The 23,496-nt window shown below is 34.1% G+C and overlaps 2 protein-coding genes and 3 long non-coding RNA genes across 15 annotated transcripts; all 5 read left to right on the top strand.

Annotated features, from left to right (window-relative positions):
- The first annotated feature begins 869 nt into the window (after positions 1–869).
- LOC116134704 (putative disease resistance protein RGA3) lies at positions 870–2,737 on the top strand. The gene is made up of 2 exons (XM_031420371.1): positions 870–2,633; positions 2,717–2,737. The coding sequence occupies exons 1-2, from the start codon at positions 870–872 to the stop codon at positions 2,735–2,737; spliced, it is 1,785 nt and encodes a 594-aa protein (XP_031276231.1).
- Positions 2,738–2,955: 218 nt separating this feature from the next.
- Positions 2,956–5,290, top strand: LOC116134827. 3 transcript variants are annotated; one of them, XR_004128811.1, is made up of 4 exons: positions 2,956–3,757; positions 3,962–4,104; positions 4,229–4,497; positions 5,076–5,290. It is a non-coding gene; the product is annotated as an uncharacterized LOC116134827 (long non-coding RNA). The 3 variants fall into 3 exon arrangements; XR_004128813.1 differs by having other exon boundaries at positions 5,125–5,290; XR_004128814.1 differs by having other exon boundaries at positions 5,133–5,290.
- Positions 5,291–8,294, top strand: LOC116134797. Of its 9 annotated transcripts, none has more exons than XR_004128802.1 (9): positions 5,291–5,329; positions 5,424–6,094; positions 6,282–6,421; positions 6,508–6,704; positions 6,832–6,907; positions 7,049–7,157; positions 7,374–7,467; positions 7,559–7,710; positions 8,008–8,294. It is a non-coding gene; the product is annotated as an uncharacterized LOC116134797 (long non-coding RNA). The 9 variants fall into 9 exon arrangements; XR_004128801.1 differs by having other exon boundaries at positions 5,424–5,759; positions 5,903–6,421; XR_004128804.1 differs by having other exon boundaries at positions 5,424–5,759.
- Positions 8,295–9,071: 777 nt separating this feature from the next.
- On the top strand, positions 9,072–9,462 carry LOC116134671. Its single transcript, XR_004128788.1, has 3 exons — positions 9,072–9,124; positions 9,270–9,317; positions 9,403–9,462. It is a non-coding gene; the product is annotated as an uncharacterized LOC116134671 (long non-coding RNA).
- Positions 9,463–13,790: 4,328 nt separating this feature from the next.
- On the top strand, positions 13,791–20,516 carry LOC116134754 (protein ROOT HAIR DEFECTIVE 3-like). The gene is made up of 22 exons (XM_031420411.1): positions 13,791–13,955; positions 14,351–14,417; positions 14,513–14,615; positions 14,810–14,880; positions 15,010–15,073; positions 15,163–15,228; positions 15,375–15,422; positions 15,518–15,580; positions 15,677–15,733; positions 16,186–16,344; positions 16,436–16,504; positions 16,610–16,701; positions 16,919–16,997; positions 17,159–17,324; positions 17,609–17,733; positions 18,072–18,334; positions 18,421–18,517; positions 18,608–18,772; positions 19,102–19,206; positions 19,380–19,474; positions 19,553–19,649; positions 19,872–20,516. Exons 1-22 carry the CDS (start codon positions 13,937–13,939, stop codon positions 20,109–20,111), a joined length of 2,310 nt encoding a protein of 769 aa, XP_031276271.1. The 5' UTR covers positions 13,791–13,936; the 3' UTR covers positions 20,112–20,516.
- The last annotated feature ends 2,980 nt before the right edge of the window (positions 20,517–23,496 follow it).

Consider the following 23,496-nt stretch of genomic DNA (forward strand, 5'->3'; position numbering starts at 1 on the left):
TTGTAATTTATTAATTAAAATTAGAATAGAGAGTAACATTTGACTCTTTAAATGTGAAAAGTCAAACTCACGTTCTAATTTATATTTTAAAGATAAAGAATCTATTTTAAACTCTTATTTTTATAGATAAATTCTTTATAATAAAAAATTTAAATCATGAGTTTTTTTGAAGATACTATTATACATCATCCTTTGATTTAATTAATAAGGTTATTCAAAAGACAACTTTTAAGACAAACTCACCTTTTCGACAAACGAAGTAGTGCCAAATAATAATGCAAAGGCAAGATATTGTATCTGCTACAAACAAAATTTAATTTAATTTTTTAAACGGAGAGTTAGTTTACTATTAAGTTTTTCAAAGGATATTTAAGCTGTTAATATTAATAACATCATTAACAGAACGGTGCGTTTTATCACCTACAGTGAACTCTTACTGTAGCAACTGCACTGTGCTCCCTCTTTGCTTAATTAAACTTTTCCTTAGTCCAAATTGATACTTTAAAAAACGAATCAATTATTATTCTCATGGAGTAATTGTACCACGATAGAATGCTGATGTGTTACATGCACCCAATTATTCAAAGCCATGTGACAGTTTAATTAAAATAAAATGAAATGGAAAACAAAAATCTAAAATTTTATTTAAAAGATATTTTAAATTACAGGGAATTTTTTTTTTTCTCGCATGATAACGGTGAGTGCCATAAGACAATTTACTTTACTTTTTTTAGTTTAATATATATAAAGTAAATAATTGCTTTCTCTGTTCCATGCACTCTATATATTGATTGTGCCGTAGCATTGTCTACACACAACACAAAATATCAATTTCTCATCTTTCTTCAATTATTTATCATCTTTTCAGTATGGCTGAAGCACTCGTTTCTGTTGTCTTGGAGCAGTTGGCTTCAATAGCTCGTCAACTAGTTGAAGAACGGTTGAGGCTAGTGGTGGGTGTTGATGATGATGTCCAAAATCTCACCCGCAATTTTCGGTCCATTCAAGCTGTCCTTGAAGATGCAGAGAACAGACAATTCAAGGAGAGTGCTGTGAGGGTTTGGTTGGATAAGCTTAAAGAGGCATCCTATGACATCGATGATGTGTTGGATGAGTGGAACACTTCTATTGGGAAATTACAAGTCAATGAAGTTGAAAATGCTTCCAAGCCTATGATCAAAAAGGTATGTTCACTCATCCCTTGTTATACATTTTGTTTTAGAAAAGTTATCCTGCCTTGTGCCATTGCTCGCAAGATAAAAAGTTTAAGTAAAACAATAGATGATATTGCTACGGAAAAAGATAGGTTTCGTTTCAGTTCGGAAGCGCGCACTATAGATATAAAACCACCAATGACTGCATCTTTTGGTGATATATCAATGGTTCATGGAAGAGAAGCTGATAAGGAGGAGTTATTAAACAAGTTATTGAATGAGAGTAGTCAAGAGCCAGCCATCTCTATTGTTTCTATTGTAGGGATGGGTGGAATCGGTAAAACTACTCTTGCTCGATTAGTTTTTGATAGTGATAAGGTGAAAACCCATTTTGACAAAAAAATATGGGTCTGTGTCTCGAAACCTTTTGATGAGATTAGGATTGCAAAAGCAATCCTTGAATCTCTTGGAGGTGATCCATCAAAACTAGGTGAACTAGAAACTATATTGCAACATCTAAGTCAAGATCTTGATAAGAATAAGTTTTTTCTTGTCCTAGATGATGTATGGACTGAAGATTTCAAAAATTGGGAACAATTAAAAGATTGTTTAAAGTGTGGTTCTCAAGGAAGTAGAATTCTAGTTACCACACGTAAGCAAAATGTTGCCAAAACTATAGGAGCCACCAACATGATCTTGTTAGGGACATTATCAGAAAATGAGTCTTGGTTGTTATTTAGTCAAATGGCATTTTCCCGTGAAGCCAGTGAAAACTTAGTAGATATTGGTAGAAAAATTGTAGCCAAATGCAAGGGCTTACCTCTTGCTATAAAAACCTTAGGAAGCCTCTTGAGTTTCAAAACAAATACTAGAGAATGGCAAAATGTTCTAGATAGTGAAATGTGGGAAATAGAAGAGGTAGAACAAGGGATATTTCCACCTTTACTATTGAGCTATTATGATTTGCCTTTTCCATTAAAAAAATGCTTCTCATATTGTGCTATTTTCCCGCAAGATCATGAGATAAAGAAAGATGAATTAATTAAGTTATGGATGGCGCAAAGTTATCTTAAGGAAAAGCGAAACAAAGATATGGAGTTAATTGGGGAAGAGTATTTTGAAAATTTAGCAATGCGCTCTTTTTTTCAAGACTTTAAGAAAAATATATATGACGGTAGAATAGAAAGCTGTAAGATGCATGATATAGTGCATGATTTTGCTCAATTTCTTACCAAAAATGAATGTTTAAGAATAGAGACTGATAATTATGTTGAGTCTCAATTAAAGTCTTCTTTAAAAAATGCTCGACACTCAATGCTAATACTTGGAAAACCAGACTTATTTCCTGTAGGCGTTGATAATAATAAAAAATTGCATAGTCTTTTGGTTAAGAGTCAAGATTCAAGAAGCCGACAGACTCTGTCCAAATTATTTGATAACTTAAGTCTACGAGCATTACAATTTAGTCGAAATGAGCATGTATACATTGAGGATACTCAAGAAATTCCCAAAGAAATAAAAAAGATGATACATTTGAGGTATCTTGATTTATCTTATAATAGCGATTTAAGAGAATTGCCTAAGGAATTGTGTGATTTATATAATCTACAAACGTTAAACATGGCCTGGTGTGTTAATCTAACAAAATTACCTCAAGAGATGGGAAAGTTAATCAACTTGAGGCATTTAATCGTTGATGGTCATATATTAAAATACATGCCAAAAGGAATCGAAGGATTAACTTGTCTTCGAACTTTGGAATATTTTGCATGGAGTTGTAGTAGCCATGGTGGTAAAGCATTTACTATTGAAAGTTTGAAAAACTTGACAAATCTTCAGCATCTTGGTATTTCGAGGTTAGAAAATGTGGGAGATGTGGGTGAAGTTAAGCGAGCAAACCTTAGGAATAACACAAACCTCCTCTCTTTAGTTTTAGATTTTGGAATTGAATCTACATTAATGCAAAGGGTTGAGCGTGAGAGAGATGAAATGGTTGTTGAGGCCTTTGAACCACCTCCAAATTTAGTGAAATTATGTATAAAGGATTGTGGAGGTAAAACTATAAGGCTAAATTGGATAGCATCATTAACTCAGTTGAGGGAGTTAACACTTATTCATTGCTACAACTGTGAGTATTTGCCTCCTTTCGGAAAGTTATCATCTCTTGAATCACTCTTTATAGATTGGCCTTTGAGTGTAAAAAAGGTGGGTAATGAATTTTTGGGAATAGAAAGTGATGGCAATGCCAGATCTTGTATTGTCTTTCCCAAATTAAAAAGGCTTGTGTTTGATCGAATGAATGGATGGGAAGAATGGGATGATATTACTTTTAAAGGAGATGAATTAGCTATCACAATCATGCCATCTCTACATTACTTGAAGATTTCTGGAGCCCACAAATTAAAAACGCTCCCCAATTACATTCTTCAATCACCAACACTAAAACAATTGGAGATAGAGTATTGCATTATTCTAAGTCAGCGTTACAAGAAGGAGACAGGTGAAGATTGGCACAAGATCTCTCACATTCCTGATGTCACCATCTTCCCTAATAATGTTAGATTCCTGACACAAGACGAAGACGAGGAAAGTGACGAAGACAGGTAATTTCTTCTCCATTTTAAAGTATGTTGTTATCTACAATTAAAATTTGTCTGATGTATGATGCTGTTTTGTTAATTGTCAATGAAATCATATTCATGTTTGATGCTTCAACTATTTTCTAATGTTTGGTGTGCTTTATTTTATTGAATTTATAATATAAATACCAAATATACTTATTGACTTTATTCTAAATTTTGGGTTAGTTATAGTCTCTCTATAGATTACACTCTTCAATCGCCAACATGAAAACAATTCTACGTCCGCATTACAAGGAGGAGATAGGTGAAGACTGGCTTGTTGAAATATGATTACAAGAGCTACAATCGCCATCCACTCACTGTCGCCAGTAATTTCTTCTCTCTCTCTTTGTACATATGCTCATTAACTCACCTTTACAGTTTTTTCTATTACATTTATTTTATATTGCAAATATTGAATTACTATATATTAGTTCTGATTTTAGTTATCAGGTTTATGCAGGCAAGGTGTTTGAAAGATGAAATGGATGAACCAAGGCTTGCGTTTCAGGGGACCTTATGGATATTGCATTCTAGCTTTCACTCAGAATGACCTTTTAAAATGATTGATGAAAAGAGCAATGGACAGACTGGTTGATGGCTATTGTGGGAAAGTTTTCCCTGTGAATGTTTTGGATGAATTTGTGTTATTCTTTGCTGTTATAAGGTGGCATCTTCCTCCTACGGCTTTCAATGCTTTGGCCATTATTTCACAACCAAAGGTATTAATCTTCACCAACTATTGCTTTGAATTGTATAATGTAGGAGTTGATTTTTTTAATGCTGGCTAAGTCATGCTCATCTCTTAAATAAACATAGGATACCCTATTGTAGGCCTTAATTGAATCCTCATGTCTATTGGGCTACTATAAACACTATCAAACATTTCTCCAAGCATCTTAGAGATAAATTTCATGTCGTTATCGTCAACAAGTGCTGGCTGTGTTGCCAATAACTATGAATGATTCCACTTAGTAGTCTAGTATTTAGCTTTGCAATTTTTCGTTCATTAACCAATATTTATTTTGCATTTCCTGTTGTAGGTTTTCTTTTTCAAGATACAAGTAAGAAACACCGGACACAAATGCTCATTTACTAACTTTTACACACTTAGTAGTTGTACAACCTAAATAAGATTGTTTAACATCTGTATATTTTTTTATCACAATAGTCCATTTTTTCACTAGATGAAATTAACATGGAGACAGCATGGTTTAATGCTGCTTTATATCATATATACTGAAAGTGTTTATTTTGTTAATGGTGTTGGCTAAGTCTTTCTCATCTCTGAATGCTGCAGACTCTTAATAAAATAGGCTTTTGTTGAATCCTCATGTGTGTTTTCTAAGGACAACAGGGAAGAGTACGTTTCTTGAGGAGAAAACAAGGCATCTTGGGATAGAATTTGTGCTGATTTTTTTCTCAAGCGGGACAGACTGAATGCTGGAGAAACATTATTTCTTATGCAATGATGTGTGGTGTACAATGGAGGAGGCCTAATATGGCTTCTATGAAGTGGCATTCAGTGCTTTGACCATTGTTTCACACTCAATGGTATTTAAACTTCACTCAGCAATTTCTATATTATATCTCGTTGGAGTTGCTTTTGTAAGTATTGGCTAATGTTTCTCATCTTTTCATGTTGCAGCCTCTTCTACAGTACAAATTTGATGTCTTGTTCTAGACGTTTTGATTATAGTTACTTAAGGCATCACGCCTGACGTGTTTTGAGCTGCTATAAATGGATGCAATCAAGGACTTTTCCAAGCATCTTAGCCATTGAATTTAATTTCAATATCATCAACAAGTTTTGGCTCCATAAACAATTACTATCAATGATTCCAGTATAAGTTTAGGTATTCATGTTAGAAATGTGTGCTAATAGACAAAGCACATCTGAATTTTCTATTAAAAATGATTCTGTTTTCTTGGGGTTGCAATTGATGAGAGATGTTGGTGAAGCTAATCATATAGAATTCCGGAGGTAATTTCCTTGCTAATTTGTTTTTGATATTTCTTTTGTCTATTATCAGTTTCGAATGCCATTTTTTTAAGTTAAGAAAATTTGATTTTGATATTTCCATTCCATCAATGCTGCAAGTTAGTTATTTGATAAATTTCTTGAAGAATCAAACTCTAGGCGTTGGTCGTACCATTGAGGTTGTCAAAAGACATTTTCAGGAGTTGATATTAAGATGTTTGGTTTATCTTTCGGCTTCATTTAATAAACAAGCGTCAAATTCCATCTAAAGAAAGTGTTTCATGCTGGACCATCAGGATTAAGAAACTCATGTTTACCAATTACCACTAAACTTTAAGGTGAGCATGATTGAATGAATTAAGGCTTGTACAATCTTCTAGCAGTTCCATTCAACACTTTGGTACATTATTTAGTGAAATTTCTCTAAGTGTCTATTAATTTGTGAGAGCAATTATTCAAATTACTTTCTTCAGCTTCTGTGATTCTTTGCTTAAACTGTTAATTTGACATTTCTTCACGATACAGGCACTCTAGTTGTTATGCAATCTTGCCCCCTCCACGAGAGCTCTCCACTGTAAAGCAAGTCATAAATTTTGATGAATTGCTTGAGAATCAATTAATGTCAGGAGTTAGTGTTCTACACGTGTGGCACATTCAATAATGAGGTAGGTGCTTTTTCCCTTTTCTATCTACTCAGCTGCAACATTTTAAGATATATTGTTTATCAATATGCTGGCCTTATGTAAAACAGGCATCAAATTCCATCTATTGAAGATGTTTTAGTTGGATTGTCAAGATTCAGAAAGCCAGTGTAAGGAAAATGATGAACATTTGATACATTCTTGCTTGTTACCAAGCTCATTGGCTACAGTGTTCTGTGCTTGCTAATTGCATGGATTTATATATTTTCACCTTATTTTTCATTCCCCTCAATCACTTGGAATTCAGGTAATAATTTTTTTTTTTTTGCAAGAAAGTTATTTATGAGTTTAAAGGTTGTATCGTTTTGTGAAGCAAGTACATTAATTTGTGTTATCGTTCTACTGTTTGTGATAAAAATCTTAATTTCCTATAGCAGTATCTTTGCTAAAGGCAGGGGAATTAAAAGAGGATCAAAATTGGAAATAAATGAAGTGAAGGATTGGTTGAAGGTATATTTATATCAGTCAAATTTCTATGGATAATTGGATACAACCTTTCTTTTTCCATTTTTGTGCTTGAATTATAGAATTATAAGTTGTAAATTTTTTCTCCTGATATGTTCATTTGGATCCATTTTCATTGTCATCTAGTGGACTTAACAGGGGATGATACAGCAAAGGTGATATGATGGCAAATAATTCAATAGAATCAGTTGTTCCCATGGATGTTAAAAACTTCAAGTGGTTAGCCTCAAGCAAGGTAGTATATCTTTCATCAGTTCTATAATATGCACTGATGATTCTTATTTTAAAACATATAAAAAAGTTTGTTTCAATTCATAAATTCTTTTGTTCATCACAATAATCTGTTGGAATAACTAAGTTTAGCAATATCAAAATGTAACATTCGGGTAGGAAAATAACTACTCTAGCTTTTGGTTGAATGATAATAATTGCAGCTTTCTTGATTCTTCAGGCACTACAGCGGGTTGTGAACATTTAATCCATCAGATACATTATTGAAAGTATATATAAAAGCAAGCACGGCTTAACTATGATCTGTTGCCAGGGTAAGACTAACTCTAGCTTTGACACAAGTCATTCCTCCTAAATATATGCATGTCGTATTATGTTTAAGATGGAATATTTTTGTATTTACAGCGAATGGCAGAAGAAATTCTTTGAAACTGATGAAGCATTTTTGGCTAGATATTACGTCTTTGAAAAGGTGGGATAGTCTTTTCCAGTGAATGTTTTGGATGAGTTTGTGTTCTTCTTGGCTGGTATCAAGTGGTATTATTTCACTACAAAAGGTAATAAACTTCACCAATTATTGTTTTATATTATATACTGTAGGAATTGATTTTGTATGTGTTGGCTATGTCTCTCTCATTTCTTAATGTTGCTGGCTCTTAAATAAACATAGGATGTCCTGTAGTGTAGTAGGCTTTTATTGAATCCTCATGTGTGTTTGCTGAGGACAGCAAGGAAGAGTATGTTTCTAGAGGAGAAAACGAGGCATCTTGGGATTAAATTTGTTGTGTTTTTTTGTCCAATTATTTGTTTTGCAAACTTGTGCTCATGGACACTCAATTAATTCTGAATTTCAGGTGTTGATCGAACCATCGAGGTTGCCAAAAAAGAAAATTACATAATCTTGTCAAAGTAATGAGGTTCATTTTGCATTTTACATCTACACATACTACCTCACATTAAGTTGTTTGGTTTATCTTTTGGCTTTATTGAGTAAACATTTTCACTGCTAGTTCCATTGTTGCAAGCGAAAGATAGGATTAACTCTAGTTTTGATAAAGTCTTTTGTTTAAGATGGAATAGTTTTTGTATTTACGGTGGATGGCAGAAGCAAATCTTTTGAAGTGATGAAGTCCCAGCTCTGCTAGCACCTGTAAATATGTTAAATTACTTGTAAAATTGTTGATATAGACACGCACCACTCTTTTTAATTTTCAATAAGAAAAGTAATAAAAACAACCAAACACTTTTTTTTTTTTTAATTTTTTTTAAGCGAAAATTCTCTTTCATGACCAGTCAAGCCAACTTTTAAACGACATCAACGAAAAAATGAACTCAGATCGATAAATTCATCGAAAAAGGGAAAGGGAGAGGTAATTTTGCATGCCCATATTCTTTTTAACTTCACCTATGTTACTTAATGTCATTATCTTGCATGCACATGTTTTCAGACTATGATATGAATTTAAATAGCTCAGGTTCAGGGATGTAGAAATGAACTTTTGGTTTGGGAAGATATGGAGATATATTGCTTGCTGAATTTTATCTGGTTTTCCTCTTAGATGATACTCTTCTTTTGAGAAGCAGGTGCCCTGTTTGCCCTTGCTGTTTCACTACAGAGCTAATAAACAGTATGTTATTCTATCTGGCTATAGAAGGGTGCATAGTTTGAGTGCATAGCTTTCTATGTTACTTTCTTCATTGGTCAGTTGGCCTATATTGTATTTCCATACTTTTCTTAAAGCATATTCATGTAGGTGTTGTCATGACATTGGCCGTGAGCAAGCAAGCTGCAAATAAAGCACTTTTAAAGACTGTATTCCTGGTAATCCACTTCCACCCCTATGCAACCCTTATTCAGCATCATAAAATTTTTAAGTTTATAATTTGATTGTGGAACATGCTTCCAGGTCATGTGCGATTGTTTAATCAGCGTAAAACAATTTGATGTTTGTCATACTTGATAAAACACAGGTATGCTCCTTTTCTATTGAATTTTATTCAGTAGCTTGAGATATCACAAGTTGTTTATTTACGTAATTTACTTTGGATTGTTTGTTGATCATTTTCTTTCACAATGAGCTGCCATTTTTATTTGTCTGTTCTTCTTTGTTTATAGACACCATTAGAAAATTTAGAACCTGTTCTAAGAAAAGATATTCAGAAGGTAAGGCTTGGTGCTCATTCCATTTTAGTTTTTAAAATTGACTTTAATCAGTTGATTTTTAATCCTTATTTCTCTTGAACTGCAGATATGGGATTCTGTTCCTAAGCCACAAGAAAATTACACAATTTCGTCGAAAGTCATGAGGTTCATTTTACATCTAACATCCTACCTCACCAATTATGCTTTATATTAAAAATGTGGAGTTGATTTTGTATGTGTGTGCTAAGTCTTTCTCATTTCTTAATGTTGCAGGCCCTAAATAAACATAGGATGTCTTGTAGAGTAGTAGGCTTTTGTTGAATCCTCGTGTGTTTGCTGATACAGCAGAGAAGAGTATCTTTCTTGAGGAGAAAACGAGGCATCTGGGATTAAATTTGTTCTTTTTCTTGTCAAGTGGGACAGACGGAATGCTTGAAAAACATATTTCCTATGCAATGAAGCGGTGCAGAATTGAGGAGGCCTAATGTGGGGAAGTTATTATGGTGATTTATGGATTGGACTGTGTTATTCTTGATTCTATGAAGTTGAAAATCGGTCTGCAGCTTTCACTGCTTTGGACGTGATTCACACTCAAATGGTTTTAAACTCAACCAATAATTATACATTTTAGAGTTGATTTTATAAGTTTTGGCTAATCTTTCTCATCTGTTAATGTTGCAGCCTCCTCTACAGTACAAATTTTATGTCTTGCTGTGGACATTGTTCTTAAGGTTATTGAAGCATCAATCCGGCATGTTTTGAGCTACTATATATGCAATCAAGGAATTTCATGTTAGTGTTATCACCAAGTTCTGCTGCATAAACATTGCTATAAATGATTTAGTATGTATTCAGTTATTTGTTTTGGAAATTGTGCTCATGAACAGACATAATTAATTCTGAATTTCAGGTGTTGGTTGAACCATCAGGTTGCCAAAACACAATCTTGTCAAAGTAATGAGGTTCGTTTTGCATTTTCCATCTACACTGTCATTTCCATTATTGAAAGCGAAAGGTAAGATTAACTCTAGTCTTATATAAGTCTTTTGTTTAGATGGAATAGTTTTTTTTTTACACTGGATGGCAGAGAAGTCTTTGAAGTGATGAAGTCCAGCTCTGACCATCACAGTTGTTGGATAGGTATTTGGTTATTACCTACCACACTTATTTGTAAATATATTTATTTACTTGTAATTGTATGTGAGAGTTTAATGCTTTTTTTTTTTTTTTTTTTTTTGAGAGAGAGAGAGAGAGAATGTTAATATCGAGTGACAAGAAAAATTAGGTATTTGAGTGTTCTTTAATTGAGAAAGGTATTAAAGGGTTTTAAGGTCAGGTTAGGGTTATTTGTGAGTGATTAATATTGTATTGTGTTTGTGATATTTCTAATGGGTTGATCACGTCCCTGGATGTAGGCAAATTTTGCCGAACCACGTAAATCTGGTGTTTTTGTGTGATTGATTTTATTTATTTATTATTAATTATTCACCGCTTACAATCCAATTTAGGTGGTTTTAACCCTTTCACATCCTGGTCTGGAAAAAATTATTTTAAACTTCATATCACCATTAATTAAAGTAATTTTTTCTATTAATTTTGCATCTCACCATCTAATGGTTTTAACTCCATCATAGTCCAACTAGCACAAATTTATTCTTTTGAGTTTCACCAAAACATGTTTACTTATTAAAAAAAAATCTCTTCAAAAGAGGCAGCCATCAAATCAAGTGGACTTCGACTCATCCATTTGATGAGGAAGCCCACAGGCCCAATACATTTTATGGTTGGACTAACAATAATAATATGGGCTTAATAAACTTCGGGTAATTTCATATAGTAAATGCTAGTGATATTGAATAATTTAGAGTTAATGACATTAACTCTCCTAAGGTGTGAGATTTCGGAATAACAAAAAAGTTTTAATATATAATAAAACACAAGAGAGTATTTCGGTAATATTATGAACTTTTAACTTTGTAAACTTTAAAACTCTTTAACAGCTTAACTTTAAAGGTTTTCGATATTTCAAAGGAATTTTTGATACTTCAAATACTGTAGGAGATTTTTATTATTTTATCATGCATTAGAATCTATTAACCCATAAATTTAATGAAATATGTTACTACTGGAAAATCAAGGGCTGACGTAAGGATCACGTGATGGTGAGCTGCTCCTGTCAGAATGATAAACCCACGTCAGGCCTGCCAATAGCTATGGAGCTCTCACGTGTCCGTTTGTCTGCTCTAAATCGCGTAAAATCAGTTTGGAAGGTGGGAAATGTGACATAAAGTTGGATTTACTCCTGACATTCACACCAACCCATGGGTTTACTGATGATTATTTGCATTAACCTCACTATAAAAAGAGGAGGACCCCTTCATTAAAGGGATTCGGCTATTTTTACTTGAAATTAGCCTCTCTCTCTGTCAACTTTGTATTTACTTTTCTTGTCAATTATTTTGTAAGTCAGTCCGCTGTTGCGACCTACCCACTTTATTAATACAAAATCAGTGAATGTAGGACTTGCTACCTTAGCATCCGAACCACTTTAAAAGGCTTTCCTTGTATTTATTTCTCTTTTTACTCATAATCACGTGTGCCTCTTGATCAATCAACGTGTGCACGTGTCGATTAGTTGGTGTCTAAAATCACGCATCAACAAAATACAAGCCCGAGTAAAAACTCTAAGCACTTACTACAAGACCTATCAACTAAATCTTCTTACAATATTTCATTATTAAAAAAAAAAAAAAAAAAAACCACATTTTTGGCATTATATGCATAAATATGATAAGATTTAATGGGACATTCTATCAATTTCAATCAAAGTGGTTTGAATAAACTTTTTTAGCCCTATAATGACATTTCGTCCCCTCTTAGTAGGGGTCACTCTGATATGTTTACAAACAACAAGGTGCATCAGTAGTCTTGACACAAGAGGGGTTTAATGATTTTCCTAACTGGGTCCCACCTGCATCAATTTTTCAGCACTTTGGATGTAATCAAGTGATGCGTGCTTCCACGCGCTCTAAAGAAGGCGGCTATCAGGCCGTCCACTTTTCCCAAAAGATACATGGGGCGGCCCGTGGATCCCATAAGTCGGTGGCCGTAGCACAACGCTGGGACCCATCTTTGCACCACTCCACTCACTCCTTTCATTCACCCAACCGCAGACTTTACCACCCTCAAACTGTAACTTACAGTTCCAATAACATCATGACACATCATCACCCTGACTTTGAAGATATAAAATCTTATGCGTGCTTCATTAATATATATTTTACCAATAATTCGATAAAAATCTTTACAAAATCCCTTATATTAAGTTATTTATTACACTAATTATATTATTTAAATATTTTATGTATATATAATTCTAAATATTATAATAATATTTAATTAGTCATGAAGCATTTTTAAAGAATGCTACGTGCAAAAGGTGGGAGTGATCAACCGATTAGTTTAATTAATATTTTAATTAGGGCCACCTAGACAATATTAATAAATTTTTATTTATGAAGCCAACCTGCAGGGACGTGGCAAATAATTGGAACACAATGCGCAACCGGAGGAATCTCACCGGACTCGTACACAAGTATTTCCCAGCCCCCATCTTCTGAAATCTGATCGACACGCCCACTCTTTTAAAATTTTCAATAAGAAAACTAATAAAAAAAGACGACACACATTTTTTATTTTTTATTTTTTTAAGCAAAAATTCTCTTTCGTGACCAGTGAAGCCAACTTTTAAACGACATCAACAACAATAGCAACGAAGAACAAAAGTTGAACTCAGATCGATCAATTCATCTTTCTCTCTCGCTCTGTCTCTCTCTCTCGGTCTTTCAAAACGACAGTCCAATGGGTGCGTTTTACGCTTTCTTCTTTATTTCTAAGCCCTGATTTGTGCGCTATCTTAATCTGCTAATTAAGTTTTTCTTCCGCTTGGAAACGTCGCCGTTTTTAGCTGATCCGTTAATGTGAATAGTCATTAATCTTGTTTTCGTTGATTTCGATTGTGTTAGAATACGTTATGTGTTAATTTATGGTTCTTAATTGAATTTAATGTGACGTTATGCGATTTGTTTGTAACGATTTGATGTTGATTCTAGGGTTTTGAGCTCCTTAAAATGTGAATCCGAAGCATTTGTGCTTTTTGGATTGGGAACTATATGTGATGTTTGTTTGTTTGTTTGTTTTTTTTTTTTTTTTTTTTTAATTTTTTTGGTTGCTAAGAATAGAAAATAAAATTTTAGATGGAACTTTTGAATCTAATTTCTAAACTCAGCTGATGGAGGAGTTTACAAGGTGAGCATGGAAGTGAATTTAGAATAAAGTGTGATTCGCGTGATTTACAGTTTGGATTAAAGATAAATAGTTATAAGTTACTATTATTCTTTGCGGTTTGTGATTTATCAAAGAAAATTATTGTATTTAGGTGGCAATTTGAAGTTTTATAAGCTGTGGATTTGATTACTCGCTAATATGTGAACACCTTTTCTTCTCCAGTGAATAGTGAAGAATCTTGCTCAACTCAGCTTATTGATGGGGATGGTGCATTCAATGTTACTGGAATTGATCACTTTATTAAGGATGTAAAATTGGGTGATTGTGGGCTATCATATGCTGTAGTCTCCATCATGGGACCACAAAGTAGCGGTATGTGTTCTCCTTGAGCTAATGATGTATGTTTTACAAATCATGCATTTTGAAACAAGGGTTTAATGGTTTATTCTCAAACCAAATTCAATTTGAATGAGCATTGCACATTAGAAGAGTATTACCCTGTGAATTAGAAATTGTTGAAGCATGCTGAGATATAAGTCAGCTCATTTGTCCCTGACAGCATAGTTGTTGTGTTGATATGAAAAATGGAACGATAATATTTGGGCACCATCTCTTTTATTTTTTGGTTATTTTTACTAGTTAAGATATTCTTTCCTGTCCTTCTGTTTAGTTAGTTTGTTATTTATTGATTTGTTTATTATAGCTTGCATAAGTTGCAGCGTATGCAAATTTAAAGAGTTTCACATTGTTTTCCATGATAATTACAGGGAAGAGCACACTGTTAAATCATTTGTTTGGTACTAAGTTCAGGGAAATGGATGCATTTAAAGGAAGGCATGTTCTCTTGATGCTCTCTTGATATTATCATGGTACTTCAATTTTTTGTTAATGGAAGATGAAATGACTTATAAAAATGTGGTTCTCTTCAGGTCTCAAACAACCAAAGGTATATGGTTAGCAAGATGTGCAGGCATTGAGCCCTGTACTCTTGTAATGGACTTGGAGGGTACTGACGGAAGGGAAAGGGGAGAGGTAATTTTGCATGCCCATATTCATTTTAACTACACCATATGCTAATTAATGTGATTATCATTTGCATTCACATATTTTCAGACATATAATCTGAATTTATTTAGCTCAGATTCTTGGATGTAGAATTGAACTTTTGGTTTGAAAAGATATTGAGATATATATTGCTTCCTGAATTTATCTGGTTTTTCTCTCAGGATGATACTGCTTTTGAGAAGCAAAGTGCCCTCTTTGCCCTTGCTGTTTCAGATATAGTGCTAATAAACATGTATGTTATTCTGTGTGGCTATGGAAGGGTGCATTAGATGAGTGCATAGCTTTCTATGTTTCTTTCTTTTCATTGGTCAGTTGGCCATATATTGTATGTTTGTACTTTTCTTAAAGCATATTCATGTAGGTGGTGTCATGACATTGGCCGTGAGCAAGCTGCAAATAAACCACTTTTAAAGACTGTATTCCAGGTAATCCACATCTGTCTACCCCTATGCAGCCCGTATTCGGAATCATAAAAATTTTAAGTTTATAAAATGATCGTGGTATATGCTTCCAGGTCATGATGCGATTGTTTAGTCCACGTAAAACAACTTTGATGTTTGTCATACGTGATAAAACACGGGTATGCTCCTTTTTCTATTGAATATTATTCAGTAGCTTGAGATATCACAAGTTGTTTATTTAGGTAATTTACTTTTGATTGTTTGTTGATCCTTTTTTTTCACAATGAGCTGTAGTTTTTATTTTTCTGTTCTTCTTTGTTTATAGACACCATTGGAAAATTTAGAACCCGTTCTAAGAGAAGATATTCAGAAGGTACAAGGCTTAGTGCTACTCCCATTTTGGTTTTTCAAAACTGACTTTATTGATCTTGATTTTTAATCCTTATTTCTTTTTCTCTTGAACTGCAGATATGGGATTCTGTTCCTAAGCCACAAGCTCATAAGGAAACTCCTCTTAGTGAATTCTTTAATGTAAGTGTAATGCTCTATGCAGGGGCATGCCTTCATTCTTTGATGGAGGAATGATTATATTTTAAACTGATTGTGTTGTTTACTAAAAATGGTCAGGTCGAAGTTGTTGCTCTCTCAAGTTATGAAGAAAAGGAAGAGCAATTCAAAGAGCAGGTACCTGATGCATATCTAATGTCCCATAAGGGATAATTTGACTTCTTATAAATTGAAATAATTATGTTTTGTTTGTTCAGATTGCAAAACCTGCCCATACATATGGTGGGCTATTTTGAACCTTTGAGCTGTTTGTAACTTTTATTATTCCTTTTGGGTATTGATTTTGCATCATTGATTGCCTTATCATTGAAACCAAATGTGTTTTTTCCCTCATCAAGATGCCCAGTTATTGAGATGTATTATGTGCAATATTATATACCTATAAGCTAGATCTTGGCTTGTAATTTGGAAATATTTTTTTTTTTTTTTTTGCTTGAATGAACTTCTATATCATAAATTTGTTTGTTTTGGCTCTGTGAAAGTCTGTAATTGGATTTTTTTTCTTTTTTTGGTTAAATGAAGTCTTTAATATATATTTGTTTGTTTTATTTGACTTGTTATAAATTAAGGTTGCTAGTTTGAGGCAAAGATTCTTTCATTCTATTGCACCGGGAGGGCTTGCTGGAGATCGACGCGGTGTTGTTCCAGCTTCTGGGTTTTCTTTTAGTTCACAGCAAATCTGGAAAGTCATTAAGGAAAATAAGGACCTTGACCTTCCTGCTCACAAGGTAATTTTTTTTAATATCCTTTCTTCATTGGGTTTAGTTTTAAATATCCTTATGATGTTGTTTATGTTGTACATGACACATCTATTTCTAGGTCATGGTAGCTACTGTTCGCTGTGAAGAAATTGCAAATGAAAAGTATTCCAATTTTGCTGCAAACGAGGTACCAGATTTTTTATATTTTCTATCTTTTTTTATTTGCTATTTTTAAATATTAGTTGATGGTCCATATGTTAGCACCGGCTGAATTGGTTTGAAATTGTCACAGGAGTGGTGTGAGTTGGAGGAGGCTGTACAATCTGGTCCAGTTTCTGGTTTTGGGAAGAAGCTCAGTTCAATCCTTGATACTAGTCTATCAGGGTAAGATTATTTCATTTCATATCTATAATTTCCTAGTGGTGTTGCTACAGTATATGAATTAACCTTAAGATAAGAAGCTTTATATTCACTGTGTGTGCACTTGCAAGTATTTACTTTGGTATATGCTATTTTTTTTTTCTATACATAATTCACAAGCATTTCAAAAGTCATTGATTTTCTTTTAATTTATCAAATATCATTTGCTTCTTCATGTCAGGTATGATGCAGAAGTTCTGTATTTTGATGAAGGTGTCAGATCTTCCAAGCGAAAGCAGCTTGAAGAAAAATTACTGCAAGTAATACATTTTGTCAGATTTAATTAATTGTTATTTTCTGTTTTCCTCTATACATGTCTGTGCTATGGCAATAAACAGAGGATGTGTTGAATATGATGCCCTTCCCATGATATGTTTGTTTTATTGCTTAAATCTTATTCAATCATCTTTTTCTTTTTTAGCTTGTCCAACCGGCATTCCAATCTATGTTGGGACATATAAGGTCTGGAACACTGGATAGATTCAAGGATGCATTTGATAAGGCTTTGAGTGGAGGTGAAGGGTTTTCCTCAGCTTCTCTTCGCTGCTCTACGTCTTATATGGCTCAATTTGATGAAGGATGTGCAGGTATGTAACATTTTGTTCTTCTAGCAGAATTGAATTAAAGCTTATTAAACAAAAAGTGAAAAATGGAGTGGGAAGGACAAATTCCTAAAACCAAAGGATATGTGTAATTTAAGTCATTGTACAATTTAGAAGACATCAGTAGTCAAATCTGACATTTAGTTCATTGTTACATTAATTTGTGGGAGGAGTGAGACTTGACATGCTAGGTTAGTGATTGGGCTTAAGGCAATTGGTATGGAGCTGATGTGCTTACGCAAGTACAATTTGTGATTGATTGATTGCAGATGTTGTAATTGTACAAGCAAACTGGGACACTTCTAAAGCACAGGATAAACTCCAACGTGACATAGATGCACATATTGCATCTGTTCGTGCTGCAAAGCTGGCTGAAATTACTACTCAGTTTGAGGTATAATTATATATTTCATTTTTTTGGACTTTTTACTTCTTCAGCAGAGTGCCTTTTAATTCACTGAGAAGAATATGGAGTAATAGTGTGAGCTTCTGTATGATGATAATATTGTTTCTGTTTGATTTGGGCTAAATTATCAAAATAGAAGTTTATATTGTGATTTTATAATAATTTAAATGTATTTATGACTAATGCCCTTTTCTATTAATGGTATTGCCATTGGTGGGTCTTCTACGTGACATCACAAATATTTTGTCTTACTAGTACTCTGCTTAAAAATTTATGATTGGCCAAAAAAGATGTCTCTGTTTCTGATGGTTATACTTTGTTTGCAGTCAAAACTAAATGAAGCATTAGCAGGACCTGTGGAAGCTCTCTTAGATGGAGCTAATAATGATACCTGGCCTGCAATAAAGAAACTTCTACAGAAAGAGACTAAATCTGCTGTCTCTGGGCTATCTAGTGCACTTTCTGGTTTTGACATGGATGAAGTTGCCAAGGAGAAAATGCTTGCAAATCTAGAGAACTATGCGAAGGGTGTGGTTGAAGCAAAAGCACGGGAAGAAGCTGGAAGGGTTTTGAATCGAATGAAGGACAGGTAGCATCTCTACCATTAATTGATTTGAATTGTTTGATTTCTGTAAGTTTCTAACCTATGGGGATTAACTGTAATGTTGCAAACAGGTTTACAACGTTGTTTAGCCATGACTCTGATTCAATGCCACGGATTTGGACTGGGAAAGAAGACATTCGAGCAATTACCAAAACCTCTCGCTCTGCTGTATGACTATCTATGAAAATCAAGTGTTGAATCTTATTGTTGTATATTTTTAGCTCCCCTGTACTCATATATATTTATGTTGCTATCCAGTCCTTAAAATTGCTTTCTGTTATGGCTGCGATCCGTTTGGATGATGAGACTGATAATATTGAGAGTACACTTACCGGTGCTTTGGTGGATTCTACAAACAGTGCTGCTTCTACCAATAGGGAGATTTCAAAATATGATCCACTGGCCTCAAGCACTTGGGAACAGGTTACTTTTTATTGCTGGCATTCTCTTTTCTGAAATCTCAACTTGAATACTTGAATGAAAAGCCAAAATAGATGTGAGTAAAACATTAAAGAATGGTAGTATCAAACTTCCATATGATGCCTGATGTTTGGATATCAAAAATTTTTTTAAACATTTGCAAACTGCTTGATTGAGGAATATTCTGGCTTCATACTTGTTTGTAATGTTTGTGTGGTTAAGTGGAAATTCCCCAGGGAATTTCAAACCATAGACTCTTTATTGGGGACATTTGTCTATGGAGCATCTTCTTCTTTTGAATAAGTGGTTGTTCCTCCTATGTTTTAATACAGGTTCCATCCTCAAAAACGTTGATCACACCTGTTCAGTGCAAATCTTTGTGGAGGCAATTCAAGTCAGAGACAGAATATTTTGTTACTCAGGCCATTTCTGCTCAGGCATGATATCTTACATATTAGTTCATTTTACCTCTCTTGCTTTATATTCGCATATCTGATGAATGTGCTAAACAATATTCCGGCTTTTGGTTCTGATCAAGGTCACTAGTGCTTTAGCATTGTTGTTGATGGGGCCTTATTGGTTTGTCCTTTTTTCTGAAAAATGTTTTCAGGAAGCTAACAAACGCAACAACAACTGGTTACCACCTCCATGGGCAATTGCTGCCATGGTTGTCCTTGGATTTAATGAATTTATGACTCTTCTAAGGTATCTATCTTGCAATTGTGGTATCAAGATATGGTGTTTGAGCATTACATATCTTACATGTGTATCTTCTCATGGCAGAAATCCCCTTTATCTAGGCGTCATCTTTGTTGGCTATTTACTCATGAAAGCGCTTTGGGTGCAATTGGACATTTCTGGTGAATTCCGCAATGGCGCTGTAAGTATCCAGATTTTTTCTTTTATGTTTTCTAGAACGCCATCTTATGAGCATTGGAATTTGAAGTTTGAGATGAAATCCTAATTCATACCAAACACTGTATGTAAAACTGATAGTTATAATTCCATGTTATAAAATTCCCTTCTGAAAATAAATATTTAACTCTTCATGTTTTTCCTAATAAAAATAATTATGGGTCGTGATGTGTGATAATTCTTTCAGCTTCCCGGTCTTCTGTCCTTGTCTACCAAGCTCCTTCCCACAGTCATGAACCTTCTCAGGAAACTAGCAGAGGAGGGGCAAGTACCTGCAACTAATGATCCTCCAAGAAACCCTGTCATTCCATCGAAGAACTACCGAAATGGCGTAAGCACAAGTAGTGATTTGTCATCAAGTGCCTCATCTGAAGTAACTTCATCCGGAAACGGAACTGAGCAATCAAGTTTGTCAAAAGAAGACTAGATGAAAAGCTCTTACACAAAAGTAGCTCTACTGTGTTCAAAGATGCAAGTGTTCTGCCCACCCTCGGTGGGGTGTGGCACTGTGTATGGTCCACAAATTCGAATTCGACTCACTTTCAACATGTGAGAGTTATTTATCCTCGAGGCATTATTTTTTTGTGGAAGTGCCGCATACAGGGGGAGACTAAGATTTGTTGTGAAAAAATCCCCCATTTAATAGGTTATTGATTTTCCTTATTGTAAGTCTTATTTTTCCACCCAATTTTGTCTCGTGAGTAATGGACCACTTGTTTTTGATTGTATGTAACTGAAACCTGTGATGTCCTTTTTCTTCTTTCTTATTCATTCATCGAACGATGCCTCTAACTCTGTTGAATTAGAAACAAGGTTTGATTTATTGTCATTATAGACTGGACTGCGAGCATTTAGAGTAAAGAGCATGAGCATCTTGTAAAATGGTATATGATTCACAAAACAAAGTGGTATGATCAAAACCTGTGGTGGAGTTATATATCATTCATTCTAACTAAAACATTAAGCTAACATCTTATTCTCTATGTGGGCAATTTTCATTTTTCATGAAACTGAAATAGGAGGGAAAGTTGGGAGAATAGCAGTGCCCCTGGTAATAATCTTTATTTGTTTAAGTACACAGCACAGAAGAATTTCTAAGAAGTAAAACTTAGAAAACTCATCGGTAAATTGGAGATGGTGTAAATAGGTATACAGTTTCACGTTTGATTTTTTATTTGAGCATTCACGATCTAAGTGGGAGGTTGTAACAGTGGTTTACTGCACAAATCTCCTCTAATCCAATGGCAGGGATAGTACCGTAGTTCATCTTGCGCCACTTCATTGATGAAAAATCAAAACTTATTGATATGTGTTTGGTCCATTTTGTATTCCTTTCTTCTTTTTATTTCTTCCTTATATTTGTCCAATGCTCATTTCAGATTTTGCTGACAACTTTGTTTGTTGCCTTCATTGTCCACTGAGATTTGAGATCCCAATCCTGAAGGGTCTGAAGTTTTGGAGATCTTTGTTTAATATATATCAACTTCTAATAGTATCTTTTACCATTGGATAATAGTAATACTGTCTAAGTACTCACTAGAGAATTATGTTATACCAAAGAGATTCTCACTCAAGTTTAATAAAATAAAAGAAACCGCCTTTTTTTTTTTTTTTTTTTTTTTCAACCAAGATGTCCGACTAGTTTACGCGTATCTCGACTAATCTTTGGAGGAGACTAGCACAATAACCCACTACCACGGCCCTCCACTTAAATCGTAAATGCTTTAATGGACAAGAAACGGGTTTTTCCTATATTAACATTCAAAGCAACCAACAACAGATATTTTGCCTCATTCTTATAACAATATCACTAGTTTTATCATTTATGCTTTTAAAAACATTCCTAGATGAAAAAAACATTTTTTCCAGACCGATAAGTGATTTCACTTAAATTTGCAAATGCTGCAGAGTGTTCAGGAACAAGTGCTGTCTCACTGCACATTTCCAGACCCCAAATAATTAAACTGGAATTTCTTGCTGTGATTTGCAGGGGAATTTTGAAACTCATGTACCTGGCTTGTGTTTCTTCCTTGAGTTTGATCTGGCCAATTCAATATGCACAACTGATTCGGTTTGTGGATCGAATCTAACTCCATTAGATAATAATAAAAGAAACACAGTGACAAGCCTAACCAATTTCCAAAACCTTCAAATATTCTGTCAGTAGAAAGATATTTCCTTTCAGCTCAAAACTTCTACAGGATCAACCATGGAGGCGAACTGACAAGAAATATAATTAGAACCAAAATCCCATTCTTATTTTGAGTTTTTCCCACTTCAACAAGAACTACTAAAACAAACAATAAATTTTCACATTGAACTTATGCAGCGGCCGATGGATTATTGAAGATTGCGGCAAATGCAACAACCTGCAACAGCGGCAAGGCATTCTTCACTTCAGCTTTTACATGAAATGAAAGGTTTATCTCTTCATATTGCGCCAATTTTCAGTTTTCCCGGAAAACAACAGAAAGTGAAAATTTTCTCCCAAAAGGGAACGAAGCTAACTGGTTTTTAATGAATAGTTCAGTTTCTCGGAAAAACAAACATAAACTGAAAATTTACTTGGGACAAAAATAAAAATAAAAGAAAAATTGAGATACACAGTTTCTAATAAAATTGCAGACTTCTTAAACGAAAGCTTCACGTATTTCTCGCGAAACAAGCAGAAAGGTGAAATTTTTCTGGCAAAAAATAAAGCAGGAAAAAAGGGATAATATATGCTCTAGTTCAAAACATAACAACATTGACTCTATAAACAAATTATAGTGAAACCCAAGTAAGAATAAAAATTAATTCCAGTTGATAGTAATGTCTAACACAATTTCCAAATAACATCAACAAAAGTGATAATTATTAAACTTACACATTTTTTTACTTCTCTCTAAAATTAATTTTGGTTATACAAAACCCAAACAAATAATGCTAGATTCACAACCCAATCTCACAGCCTCCGATGTGACAGCTTAATCATTGGTCAACTCATAAAATGGGTCATGCATGTTTGTATAGGTCCCTTACACTTATTTGTGAGCTAACCAATGACGAACTGTCACGTCGAAGGTTGTAGACCTAACATTATTAAACCCAAAAACAACAAAGGGACAAAGAATATATACTAATCTTCACTGGATTGCACACTTCCTGTAACTGCATGCAAGGTAGTATGAAATTATTATTCTCAGTACACTTTCATAACAAGGTTTGAAGAATATAACATTATCCCCCCAACTTTAGTTTCAAATTGTTTTCTTTTGGGGCCACTTCTCAATTACCCTTGAAGCTCACATAAAACTGTATATTATCCTTTTATGGTGTGCACAACTTTAGTCCGTCTTCTTGGGTTATGATATGATCTTCTTCGTTAAAGTGGATGAGGGAAGGTACTCTTTAGTGTCTTTAACACTAATCTAAAAGTATGGTAAAAAACCAAATGCAATCCAGCAACCCAGAAGACATTGTCTTTAATTTCGGAATATAGCATGGCTGAATCGATTTATTCTGGCCTCATCGAAAAAAGTTAGGGAGATCTGTTTATCAAGAAATATCATCTGTATGGCGTGTGAAAGATGAGCTGAAAAAACTCCAGGAGACATTGTCCTCTGTGAAAGCTGTGCTTTTGGATGCTGAGGAGACTTTGAATGGTAAGAGATACTTACTGGTTATGGATGATGTTCGCCATGAAGATCATAGATCATGGATTGAATTGAAAAATATTTTGTCAGAAAGTGCTAATGGGAGTTTAGTGTTAGTAACCACACGTAGCGATCGTGTTGCCTCAATTATGGGCACAATGAGAGATGTTAATGGGC

Source organism: Pistacia vera, unplaced genomic scaffold (genome assembly GCF_008641045.1).
Source record: "Pistacia vera cultivar Batoury unplaced genomic scaffold, PisVer_v2 Contig1083, whole genome shotgun sequence".
NCBI classification, from domain to species: Eukaryota; Viridiplantae; Streptophyta; class Magnoliopsida; order Sapindales; family Anacardiaceae; genus Pistacia; species Pistacia vera.